The sequence below is a fragment of the Cricetulus griseus genome, chromosome 4 (assembly GCF_003668045.3).
Source record: "Cricetulus griseus strain 17A/GY chromosome 4, alternate assembly CriGri-PICRH-1.0, whole genome shotgun sequence".
Classification (NCBI taxonomy): Eukaryota; Metazoa; Chordata; class Mammalia; order Rodentia; family Cricetidae; genus Cricetulus; species Cricetulus griseus.
The window spans coordinates 221585583-221599265 of NC_048597.1; the positions used below are offsets into that span (position 1 = coordinate 221585583).

The 13683-nt window shown below is 49.7% G+C and overlaps 1 protein-coding gene across 1 annotated transcript in view; it reads right to left on the bottom strand.

The window, feature by feature from the left end:
• The window catches only part of Trim71 (tripartite motif containing 71), a 48428-nt gene that overhangs the window by 11566 nt on the left and 23179 nt on the right, over positions 1 to 13683 (bottom strand). The window contains exon 2 of the mRNA XM_027415544.1: positions 1243 to 1410. Coding sequence (XP_027271345.1) covers positions 1243 to 1410 — 168 coding nt within the window. The remainder of the gene's footprint in view (positions 1 to 1242; positions 1411 to 13683) is intronic.

The window sequence follows — 13683 nt, forward strand, 5'->3', positions numbered from 1 at the left end:
ACAGACCAGAACAATGGAGATAACTTGGGGGCGGGGGGGGGGGGGGGGGGGGGGGGGCTGGAGGGATGGTTCAGAGGCTAACTAAGAGCACTGGCTGTACTTCCAGAGAACCTAGGTTCAATTCCCAGCACCCACACAGCAACTCATAACTATCTGAAACTCTGGTTCCAGGTTTGTTACCCTTACAGAGACATACATGTAGGCAAAACACTAATGCACATAGAAGTAAAAAAGAAAAATTTTAAAGAAGCAACAGAGGGGTACTACAAAAGCCTTTTGTTGTTTTTCGCTGAGATAAGGCCTTATGCGGCCAAGGCTTGCCTGGAATTCTAGAGTTCCAGGTTAGGAGACACCAGGCACCTCAGCTGTACAGACATTTTAAAAGAAAGATGAAGAGTGGGCCTGGGCTCATCATGTAAGACCACTGGCTACTCTTGCAGAGATCCCAGGTTTGGGTCCCAGCGCCTACATGGCAACTTTCAACCATCTGGAACTTCCAGTTCCAGGGGGGAAGCTAATGCCCTCTTCTGGCTTCCAAGGGCACTGTTCACACAGAGACAAAACAAAAACATGTGAAAAAACAAGCTGATACTGTCCAACCGTCAACAGAGTGCTCTCAGTTCTGTATATACCACCCAAAAGATGACCTTAAAAAAAAAATGTGCAGCCTAAATACTACAAAAATGTGAATCATGAGCTTCCTATATAATTTCTGCTGGAAATCTAGCAACGTTTCTCCTCTTTCAAGCTTATCTTATAATTCATGGGAAACACGTCATAATTTCCTAAACGCTTGTCACATAGAATAATAGACAAGAAGAATTAACATCAATCAACCACGTATAATACACCACTGTTTAACAAACATGTCCCTCCCAACCATAAAAGGAATGATGGGAATTCAAGGACAAGCATCTAATGACTGGGGACAGTTCAAGCCTCATGTTCCGGTCTCCACTTTCAGTAAATCTGTGCATCAAATACTTTTGTCTAAAGAGCATCAGGTGCATGACCCCAATGAAAACCCAATGCTTGCCAAACTCGGAAGAGCTAAACAAACCTCTGCCAAGCTACCACAGTAACTCAGATAACGCGTCTGCCATCTTCTGGACACTGCTAGGAGCCCTCTGGAAACCTCAGTGGTCCGGATGTCACAGTCCATGACCACGGCAGTACAATCTGCCTACCTATCTTCCACATGCCCCCCAGAAGGGACAAGGAAGGTTTGAGTAGATAACTGACCTGGATGGCTTGGCGGCCCTGCTGCACATCAGCCAGCAACTGGATGGTGAGGGCCCTCGAGTCCTGGAGGGCGTCCTGGAGGTAGGCAAAGCTGTGGCCCCCATGGCGGCCAAGCGTGCACTCTCTGCAGATGGGAACAGAGCAGGTGTCACAGTATAGGTGCAGCACCTGAGGACCAGAAACACAGGTGTGAACAGAGGGGAGGCAGAGCAACCCCAACCCCAGACCTAGATCCAAACAGCCCTCCACAAGCATTGCGTGCCCCCTCCCTCATCAAGACACAACACTGCTATGGGCCTGAACACTTGGTGCCCAATGCCCCAAATGAGGGGGATCCCCACCCAGGGGTGATCGGCTGCAGCGTGAGTCAGTCACAACTGAACCACAAAGTAGACGATAGTATAGAGCAGCCTTGCTGGGGGGGGGGGGGGGGTCCCTTGTAACCACTCCTGTATGAGAAACAAGGTCAAGAGGCAGTACAGATCCCCTCTTCCAAGCCCTCAGTCAAGGAGTGGTCAGCACTTGTCTGTCTCTACTGGGCACTCCAATAGGCTACAGGATGAAGTTTTCAGAATCAAGGCCAAGAGCTAACAACTGTAAGATCAGCTTGCCTCTTTTCTCTGCCAAATTATTCCAAGTACTTGAATCTGGGAGGCAGCCAGACCCATGTGCCAGGGTAGGGGAAGAGAAGCACTGGACACCCCTCACCTGCTGACAGGCAAGAGGCTCTCGGGAGAGAGGGCTGGGATAGAAACCAGCCACTCGGCTGGATTGATTTCAAGAGCAGCTGGGGGCGGGGGAAAGCTGACACGCGACACAAGGAATCAATGTGTAAGCTGCATTCTTTGCCACACACAGCAACACACTTAAATCTCATCGTGAAGACAGGAGGTGGTGTGGTGCCCGGGACCACACAGCGGGGACACTCGGAGTCAAGCATGGGGCTGGCTACCCCACCCATGACAAGACACCACATCGTGTTCAGATCCTGGAGGAGCCAGGATCTAACTTGGACCCAGAAGCCAGGAAAGGCTGGGAGACAGCTTTTAAGGCTGGAGGAGACAGACACACCCCTGTGGGGAAGGGTGGATAAGTTAGGCAGAGGTCTCCAGAGTAGAGCTGAGAAAGAGCCAAGTGAGAAGCTGCTGTCTCCCGTGCCCATTTGCCACCCCCACAGGTGCTTGGTGGGTTGAAACGTGCCTGTATCCCAAAACAGAATTGGATATTCTTAATCTCACAGAGGAATGGATCAGATCTTTTGTGGGATCTGCAGAAGGAAATGTTGAGTGTGACCAGTTTTGATCACTAAAACCAAGCAGCGATTGGCTTTTTAAGCAAGCTTACTCTTTAGACCTGACCTGGGTCCTCCTTGTCTGCTAATCTGAAAATTCCCAAGAGAACTCTAAATGACCAACCAAAAGCAGCAGCGAAGAATCACCCAGAGCAATCCCTGGCAAGTTTCAGTGTGGTGAGAATGCAATTCCACTGGTTCTGCAATCTTCCTTGCTGCATGCATTCCTTCCCGCTTTCTTCCTCCCTCCCTCCCTCCATCTGCCAGGGAATAAAGGGATCGCCCCCTCCTGAAGTGAGGTGTGAAAACCTACCACCAGAAGGTGCCTTTTAAATTAAAATACAATGGGCTAAAGCCTTCCCTGCCTCGATAGGCAACTCTGGGACTCTATGTGGACTGACCAAAAGCGTCCTTGCTTTCCCCCAGATGTTAGTGAAAGCAAATGGCCAGCCTACAGGGCTCCCCATAACCAGAGGCACCTCAGCAACCCCCCCCCAGCCTGGACCACCTGTCCAGCGCTTGCTCTGACGAGCTTGGGAAACAAATGGGGTCTGACTAGGTCCTCCCCCCAGGAAAACCTTTCCAACCTTCAAAATCCCAGGAACCAGTCTGTCTAGGGGTAGACAACAGGAAGCAAAGAGCTTTCAAGCAATTCTGGGCTAAGATAAGAAACTGGGCTCTGGGCTGCAATTGTCCAAGTGTTAAGAAACTCCTAGGCCTTTGGGCTTGTCAACCCTACAATAGAGCTTCCATGATGCCAGGCACAGGAGGTCCCCTGAGGCCTTACAGTAAGCCTGGAAGGACTCCAGGGAAGAGAAATTCTGGTCGGAACAGGCAGTGGTGTCAGAAGAATAGATGTGCAGAGCCCAAATGCTTCCAATGAGTCAAGGCAGTTCCACGTGAAACGCGGCCCGGAATCCTATCACAAGTGGATGGGAGCAAGTCCAAGGGGCGGGGACTCGGGCAAGCCGGAGTGAAGAGGGGCAACAGCACCCAAGTGGCCGCTAATAGAAGCTTCATGTGCACAGAATAGCCTTGGCATGCTTAGTAACTAGTGAAACAACAACTTTTAAGACCATGCATTGTGGTGAAACCATAAAACAGGATCAACTTTTTAAGTCTTCTAGTTATGGGTTGGAGTTAAGTTAGGGAGCCTTCCAGGCTTACCCACCTGCCATTTCTAAGACGGGGAAGGCAGAATTTTAGAACTACAGATACAAACTCAATGAGGAAGGAAGGAAGGACACTGGCAAGCTTTCTTCCCAGCAGTTGGATGATTAAAGGAATAGACTTGGGGCTAGAGAGATGACTCGGTGGGTTAAATGCCTGCTACCAAACCCGACAACCTGAGTTTGTTCCCGGGACTGCCTGCCTCTCAAATAAATAAATGTAATTTAAAGCTGTAATGGGTGGGAAGGTCCTTGGAGCCAATATTGGGGGGGGGGGGGACCAACCAAAGAATAGACTGAGCTTGGTAGAGGAGCTCAAAAGTGGCGGTCACTACCAGGGAGCAGGAAGGGAAGGGGTGGAGCCCGCTGGTGGCAGGAATTCCGGGGCCTGCGTGCCGCCTGTTTGGGGCTACCCTGGCAGATGCATGGACACGCCCCCTCAGGCCTGGCGACAATCTGGCTGCTCTAGCTAAAAGGAGCTGGCCTGACCTCTGACCCTCAAGTGACCACCCCCTTCCCTGCCCCCAGCTTCTAGAAGGTCCCACCCCTCCCAGCCTTCCTCTCCCAAAATTTCTAAAATACCAAGCAGAGACAAAGACCTAGGAATGCAGGCCCAGCAGGGAAGGAACAGGGGGGTGGGGGAAGGCCGAAGAAAAAAATAAATAACAACAAAAGGTGGGCAGGCTGGTCAGGGCCCCTAATGAGAGAAAACGAACAAGATACAGTGTGTGTAGTTGTTTTTTTGTTTTGGTTTTTTTCTTTCTTTGTGGCCTTCCACCCAGCACCAGCTGGGACACACACATCAGGGGACATGTTGCGGAAATTCGGGCAATGGTTCTAAGCACAGGGACCCACAGGGGGGGAAGGGCAGCCCTGATCACCACGTGGTTTAAGTTTGTCAAAAATGCCTTAGCTGAGGTACAGTATCAACCACTGTTTGTTTTTATTTACTTAAAAAATTTAATTACAGTCAGTATTCTTTTGAAATTTCCTTGGTCTCTCACAGAGGAAGGAAGGCCTCAAGCACACACACAGGCCAAGGACTCGAAGTATCTATCAGCCTGATCCTTGACGGCACACAGACAACAGAGACTAACTTTAAAGCCGAGCTCCAGAGCCATGAAAATCACCTAAAGAACATAAGAAGCGAGCTTTATGGCCAGGCTGGTGAGGGAGTTCCTAGGGTGGAGGAGCTTACTGCCAAGCCTGGTAACTGGAGTGTGAGCTCAGGGATCTGTCTACTGCTGGGTGCACACACAACAAACAAATGCTTACAAAAGGAAAGCTAGAGGGAGAGCAAGCAAGCCCCCCGGGGTTGGGAGGCCTGGTGAGGTGGAAGGAAACCATGTAACCGCAACACTTTTTTGGCAGAAAGAGAAGAGCAATCCACAAACTTTTCTAAAGACAGGCACTGCTGCAGGGTGCGGTGGCCCATGGTTTTTAGTCCCATCACCTGAGAGAGACAGAGGCAGGAGGATCTCACACAGGACAGCCAGGGCTAGAGAGACCCTGCCTCAAAAAAGAAAATTTCATTATAAAAAATAAATGCAGCATTTACTCAGCACCACCAATAAATACCACATGCCATAAGGTTGGTTTGGAGATTTTCTCATGTTGGTTTTTTGTGTGGTATTTTGCTTGCAATGCCCTCATAGGACGGAGGGGGCGCCAGATTATCTGGAAGAGCAGCCAGCACCCTAATGGCCGGGCCATCCCTCCACTCCAGGTTTGTTTGTTTATATTAATTCTACACCAACTGTCTCTACCTCCCCCATACTGGGGTTGTCAAAGTCCTCCCCCACCCTCAATAAGCCTTCTCCATACCCACAAATCTCCCCTATTTGGAGCTCACTGTAGGAGCAGGGAGCCCATGGCAGCCCTGTGGCTGGAATGGGATAAGTACTACAGTTGGAAGCCAGCACCGGTAATACAGTGAGGCCAATCTTTCTGTCTGTTTGATTTGTTTTTGCTTATTAAGACGGGGTTTCTCTGCTAGCCCTGGACTGTCCTAGAACTTACTCTGTTGAGCAGGCTGGCCTCGAACTTGGAGATCCTGAAGCCTACCTCTTGCCTCCCAAGAGCTGGGACTAAAGGTGTGTGTCATCACCACCTGGCTTTTTCAAACAAACAAACAAACAAACAAACCCCTCCAGTCTGCCGCTTGATTTCCAATGACACCTCAAAGCATCCTGTATTAAGTACATTAGAAGATTCTAGCACACGCCTCTCACATGTACTTGTGTGTGCCATGGCACATGACGCTGCCTCCAAATGTGGACTTAAAAACATAAAACGTTGCGGTTGTGCATACTGTGTTCCCAGAACTTCAGTAGAGACAAGATGACCGCCGAGTTCAAGGTCATCAGCTACTTAGCAAGTTCCAGGCCAGCCTGGGCTACATGAAACGTCCTCTCAAAACTGTTCCAGCCTGGCTGGACACCATCTCACATGAGTTCCCAACCTGCCAGAGCTACACAGTGAGTGAGACCCTGTCTCAAAAACATAAAAGCCATAAATAACCAAAAAAACTCCACCAGCTACATATGCCATGTGAACACACAGAGATAAAGAGGGAATGAGTTACTGGTCCAGTCAACTACAAAGATGAGTAAGTAACCCTCATCCTGGAGAGGGTAAAACAGGGTTGCAGCCTCATCGTCCTGAGGGAGAGGTTCTCACACAGGTATATCGACCTCCCCAAACACCAACTCCAGAGGATCCAATGCCCTCTTCTGGCACTAGGCACGCACATGATATGGTATGCAGGCATACATGCAAAATACTCTTACATCTAAAAATAAATCTGGCCGGGCGGTGGTGGCGCACGCCTTTAATCCCAGCACTTGGGAGGCAGAGGCAAGCGGATATCTGAGTTCGAGACCAGCCTGGTCTACAAGAGCAAGTTCCAGGACAGCCTCCAAAGCCACAGAGAAACCCTGTCTCGAAAAATCAAATAAATAAACAAACAATGAAAATAAATAAATCTGAAAAGTTAGTAACAGCACAACCCCCCAAAACCACCAGGGAGGCATCCAACAACACTACAGGGTGAGACACAGACTCAGGCTCCTCTGTGGCACTCTCTCTAATAAGGAACCTATAAATGAGTTAGCTCTGGGGGCCCCATATAATTTGCTTCTAATGGGTTGCCGCCATTGTTTCCACAACGTTCCATTAGCTATCACTTTTCCCTATAAATACTATCTTAAGTTCTATCTCACCCAAGGCAAGCAAGGACCAACTCCCTGAAGGCTTGGGAGGAAATTTTAAAAATTAGAAGCCCCTGTCCGATTTACAGCACCTTGGCCAGGGGGTCACACAAAGCCTATGAAATCATTAGTGTCCCAGCTGCCGCCCTGGCAAACATCTGACCTCTGGTGTTCTAATGAGCAATTTATGCGGCTTCCAGGCGGAAATAAGAGATCTGTGCAAACAGGGAGATCGCTGCTCGTGTAAATTATAATTCTCAAACCAGACCCACCTAAGAAGACCAGTATTTGAGTCTCCGTGTTGTTTCTTAGCTGAGTTCTAGGCAGGAAGCAGGAATGCTTGGGGACCTGACTTTAGAATGGGGTGGGCTCAATAGGTGGCCTGGAACTCCCGTCCCCTTCCCACTGTACACCTGAAACCCGCAGTGCCCCAAGAAGCCAATGCTTCCTTCTGAAGCCTGCTGCCTGCCTTGGGGGTGGGGGGTGGAGATGGGTAGTTTTGAAAGCAAGAAAAAGCACACAAACTGGCCAAAATGAGAAGAGACCAACAGACTAGTATTATTAATAGGGCTTGGGACATAACTACACACACACACACACACACACACACACACACACACACACACACACACACACACACACACACCAGCAACACCAAGTTTTATAAATATTAACAATGTCAGGCTTTCTATTGTCAAATATAAAAAAACATTCCTTCCCACTAAATTCCACACGCAGGTAGCTGGGCTCTTCCATTACTCTGTGGCTGGTGTTAGTGGATCAGGATCCTGGGGTGTAAAGGGTCCAGGCCTGGCCATCCCTAAGAGCCCCCAGTTCCTGGTTACAGGTCACATCCATGGGCAGTGTTAGGAGCCGGTTGCCTCCATGGAAGGCTAAGCATTCATCTAAGTCTGGGTATTTGCAGGACAGTACTTAAACTGTGATGGGACTATTTCAGGAACAGACTCCGTGTAGCCTCTCCGCTCTGCTCTTGCCAGGACACGCCCCAGTAAGCAGGACTGAGACAAACCACAACTGAGTCACACCCCAAACTGAAGAACATCAAAGATAGATGCCAAGGAGGGCATGATAGGGACTCCGCACTCAGGAAAATTGTCGTGGGGTTTGAGGTCAACCAGGGCTACACAAGTCAGTCTCAGGCCATCCTGTCCTACAGCATGAGGCACTATCACACACCAAACAAAAATATAACCAGACGCCAGCTATGCTCTAGCAGTACCTGCTTGCTCATCTACCCCCAGGAAGTCAGGGAGCCCAAACCACAGGACTCAGTTAAGTAAGAAAAAAGAACAACACCCATAAACACTGTCAGGGAAGCCACTGACATAGGCTGGTTCTTCAAAATGCTCAGTTCCTGGCATCATCTCATTCTACTCTAGCTATCCTGAAACTCTACACCATAGATCACTCGTAGTGATCCTCCTGCCTCAACCTCCCAAGTGTTGGGATTACTGTTTTACACCACCAAACCTGGCTTCTTTTTCCTTTATTGGGAAAATAAAGAATGAATGAATGTCCAGTCTCAGCTGAGGCCCCTTTCTCACAGGGCTGGACCACAGGTGTAGTGTTCAGAAGAAGAACCTCCTCAAATGACCCGGTGCTAATTAACATAACTTAAAGAGGCCACTTGAGGACCCCCCTGCTCAGTCTTCGAGGTGGTGACAGAGCCTCTCTCCCCTCTCTACTTTTCCAGATACCATCAGATCACCTCAGAGGGGGGAGGGCAGGGGAAAGGAAAGAGGAAAACAGACAGTGAGAAAAGGAGGAAAGAGAGAGGGAAAAGGAAAAATCAAGCCTGCTGGGGTGGAATAAAAGCTAATCTAGAGCAGCAGTAGTGGCACACTCCTGTAACCCCAGGGACCAATCTCTGAGTTAGAGACCAGCCTGGTCTACAGAGCAAGTTACAGGACAGCCAGGGCTACACAGAGAGAGCCTGTCTCGAAGAACAAACAAGACAAAAGCTAAGCTAATAAAAATGGAGGGATGAGTTCCATAATCTAAGGCTTCAGAAGAAAACTAAGCACAACCATCAGATAGGTTTGTTTCTAGGGGTTCTGGAAACTGTGCTTGGTCCTGTATGGAGGAATATTACTTGTATTGGGGCTAGCACAGATGTGAGGAAAGGGCGAAAAGAACAAGAGCTGGAAATAGTGTTTGACTAGCATCCAGGAAGCCCTGGGTTCAATCCCCAGCACTGCAGTAAACAGGAGTAGGACCTGTAAACCCAGCACTTGAAAGTGTAAACAGGAGGACCAGAAGTTCAAGGTCATCCTCAACTACAAAGGGAATCCAAGGCTGTTGTCCGTCCGTCCGTCCGTCCATCCATCCATCCATCCCAGAACTCTGAGGCTGGGAGTCTAACTCAGCTGCAAGAATGCTTGTGTCCCACAAGGGATTAAATGGTAAGTCTGTGTCAGGAGGGCGAGACACAGCTCCATCGGCAGAATGACCAGTCACCTAGGTTTGACTGATCCCGAATCACAAGATAGATGAGGCCCCACATGCTTGTAATCCCAAACACTCAAGAGTGAAGGCAGGAGGAGCAGAGGCTTACCAGCAGCGTGCTCAAGGCCAACCTGGGCTACGGGCAAGGGGGTACCCACAGGAGCTTTGGGTCACCATTCTCCAGCTAAGTCATTTGTTTGCTTGCTGGAAAGAATGTTGAAAGATCAGGGCTTTCACTAGGAGCTGACACTAGGAGAGGCACTGAATGACACCTCTGACACTGCCCTGGCTCAACTTCCTTTGCAGGCCCCGCAGTTACCCACCTCCACTGAGGAACCACGCAGGGGCCTGGCCCTTCCTGACAGCAAAGTCTAACAACATTGCACGCTTCCTCACTGTGCTGTGCTCCGTCCAGCCACCTATGTGCCCTGGTCACAGTTCATCAAACCACCGGTGAGGGAGAAAATCCTGGGCCTGGGGTATCATGACAGCAGTGGGGGGACCCGAAGCTGGAGTCTGACTTTAGTCACATGTGTAAGCAGATATGAAGGGGGGAACTGCCAAGCGCAGAGACTGTCCCATACCACTTCCCAGAACACCAAAAGGCAGGGTTTTTCGAGACAGGGTTTCTCTGTATTGCTTTGGGGGTTGTCCTGGAACTAGCTCTTGTAGACCAGGCTGGCCTCAAACTCACAGAGATTCACCTGCATCTGCCTGGGATTAAAGGCCTGAGCCACCAATGCCTGGCAGCAGGATTTTTCCCCCCCCTGCAATCTCTCTCCCCGTGAAGAGGGCAGAGCCCTTTAAAAGGCAGTTAACACTCATCCTGGGGCCAGCCAGCCAGCGAGCACCAGAGACCAACAGGCCGTGCTCAGGACAGTACTATGAGATGTCATCCCACTGCCTCTGGGATTCTCTCCCTTACACTGTGTGCACTGTGACCACCTCCTTGGTCTACTTGAGAGTCATGCCCAGCGTCACTTCCTCAAACGCTCCCAGCTACTGACCATGGTACTGGTCCACCTCAATTCCATCCCCTTCTTGTTTTGTGATGGGGTCTCCCTGTGTTGTCCAGGCTGGTCTTCAACTCAAGTAATCATCCCACTGACCTCCGTCTTGGCATCCCTCACCCCTCCAAGTGTGTGTATCTACTATTTGTGCCCTAGAATTTAAACATGGCTGTTTTTGTTCATTGCTTAACTGTAGCCCCCAGAAACCACCTGGTAGTTCCACGTTCAATAAATACTTGAGGAATTGAATAGAGGAAACAATGGTTTTCAGGAAACAGTGATTCAATTTAGCAGAATGGGCTGGGATCGTACCAGAATAAAATTATGACAGAAAAGAGTCAACATCCCCTTAACTCTTCAGCAATTGATAGGGGGTTATCCAGAGTGACCCCTACAAAACAACAAACGCCAAGACTATACAGCCAGCCTGCTGGGAAGCATGGGTAAAAATGCAGGCTGGGTTAGGTAGGGAGCTCTGGGTTCCAGGAGGGAAAGCCACTCTTCAGGCCTTCTTTCCCTAAGAATATAGTGCTGGTGCTTTCTAGTTCTCTCTGCCCCTTGAATTACAGCACAGGGAACTCAGCATGGGTGGGCCTCTGAGGAAGACTGGGCGGGCGTGTGAGTGGCTGGAGTGCCTCTTACCTTCCAGCCAGGCTGACCATTCACTGTGGAATGGCTGCAGCCACGACAGGAACAGGAGGGCAGAAGCCTGGGTGAAGTTCCTACCAAACTCTAGGAAAACTCTTTAGCTGTTACCCCAATGGGGTTTGGCTGCGGCAGAGCCCTCCATAGCTGTCCCCAACCAGTAGCCTTGTCTGCTGCTACCTAAGAGGCTTGGGGGATGAGGACACTCAGAGCAGGCTTCTTCCTAGATCAGCAGTTAATTCCACCAAAATGGGGTGCCTTTCACCCCCACGCCAGCCTTAGTGGAGCAGACAGCAAAAGCATTCAGAGTAAAGCCAGAACCCCAAAATACGGGAGTGCCAAACAGCTTCCCAGTCCTCACCGCCCAAGCTATGTTTTGGGCTTTCTCTGTGGCTTTGGAGGCTGTCCTAGAACTAGCTCTTATCAACCAGGCTGGCCTCGAACTCACAGAGATCCACCTGCCTCTGGCTGGTGGATCTGCTGGGATTAAAGGCGTGCGCCACCAACGCCCGGCTGAAATTTCTTTCTGCAAAACTCTTTTAGAAGAATGTAGTGACTGAAGCATGGTGAAAGCCAACACCAACATTTCCTCCTCACACAGCCTGGGTATCGCACTAAGAATTGAACTCAGGGCTGGGAACATAACTTACTAGGCAAGCATGTCTGATTGGGTGATACCCTCCAGGGCTGCAGGCCTGGGAGCTGGAAGACAAGGGGTGGGGGCTTTGAACCCACAGCATTCGTTGAGTGTGCTCCCTGAGTAACAACCACAGCCTCTTTTCATTTTATAGTTTTGAGACTGTCCTGGACTTCCATCCTCCCGTCTCAGCATTCCTAATAGTTAGAATTACCATTCTGGGACATGACAAAAGCCACCATTTTGTTTCTTTTTTAAGGCCACACCCACACACACACACACACACACACACACACCCACACATCCTAGCACTCAGGAAGCAGAGGCAGGTAGAGATCTGTGAGTTTGAGGCCAGCCAGGGTTACCCCCACACAGTGACCCTATCTCTCCTTGATGCTCTTGCAGAGGACCTGGGTTTGGTTCCCAGCAACTAACTTTTCATAACTATAGTTGAAGAGGATCCACTGTCCTCTGAGCTCTGTGGGCACCAGGTGTACATGTGGTGCCTATACACACAAGCAGGCAAAACATTCATATACGTCAAAAAAACTAAAAACAGTCACAGTAATACCAGATGTTAACATGGTACAACACCAAGGGAAAACGCCAGATTATGAGTGGCCCATGTGATCCTAACCAAAGCATGAGAAAGTTACTTCTTTTTAATCAATCCAAACTAGAACAATTTCTACACCATGTTGGGCTACCTCAAGTTTCATTATTTTCCCATAAAACACATACAGAAACTTTAGATAAGGATAGGTGGGGGCACTGTGAGGGCCGTTTACCCAAGCTTTCTCAGAGCCAACAGGAGTTTAATGGCAGGCAAACAGCCTGTCAGCAGGTAACAGGACTTAGAAGTTATTCCTGCTTTGCTCCAGTCACTACTCTATGAGACGACTGCTGTCACTCCGATTGTTTTATGGACGAAGTCTGCTCAAGGACGCGGAAATGGCTCCAGGTCCGGTCAGTGTGGAAACCAGTAGGCTCCTCTGCCTCCTCAGGCTGTAACATGACTCCTCTCCAAACCTATCATCCAGTAGGCTCCAGCAATCCAACCTCTGCTACAACCAGTGACTACTTCTTTGTTGGAGCCGGGCAACCGAACGGCTCCCCATTATGTTACAAACAGGCCGAGAGAATAAATTCCTCTTGGGTAAACAGGCCTGACATCAATGGCATATCTCCAGAGAGCTTGGTAGGGTGAGATCTCTGGCCAGATGTTGTCATGCCTTGTCCCGTTCCCAATTCCTGGTTCCTCCCTTATCACTGCATTCTTACCTCCTTGCCACACTGCTCCCAATACCTCAGATTTCTCCACAACCCCCTCAGGGATAAAACCCAGCAGCAGATATGTAGACACTGGCGACACAACCCCCACCCACGCTCCCTCTGGTCAGAGACAAGGACACAGCCCTAGTGTCTTTTTCCGAGAGGTGCCCCAAATGCCCAGCCCGGCCACAATACTATCCTACCCCCAGAATCAAAAAGGCCACCACCCTTCCGGGAATATATGATCAATTTATAGTTCAAAGCAGAGGGTCTTGATGAAATAACTGGGCCCAAAATGGCAGCAGTGTAGACCAGTGCCTTTGTTCCTACTTCCTCACTAGACAAAGAGTTCCAGGCACACTCTCAGACCAGTGGGGAGGGGAGCAAGCGCTCGCTGGCCCCACCAGAAAATAAGCTGTTCAAAGACTGGACCCCGATTGCAGCACACACTCCTCCCCTCACATGCACCCATAGCCCCTAGTTTTTGACACCCTGAAATTGCTAACTAAGCGTTGTGCCTCCTCTCCGGTGAGCTGTCCGCTCTCCTGTTACCGGACTAGCTAATGAGAGGAAGATGGGGCCATCCAGAGACCTAAAACACTGGGACACCCACCCCAGGGGACACCTATGACAAAAACCATCAGATCATCTCCACCAAGCCCATGATCCTTCCGTTAACTCAGACCTCCAAATGTGCTAATGCTTATGTGGAGACAGAGGTTAATAACATTTGCTGCAGCCT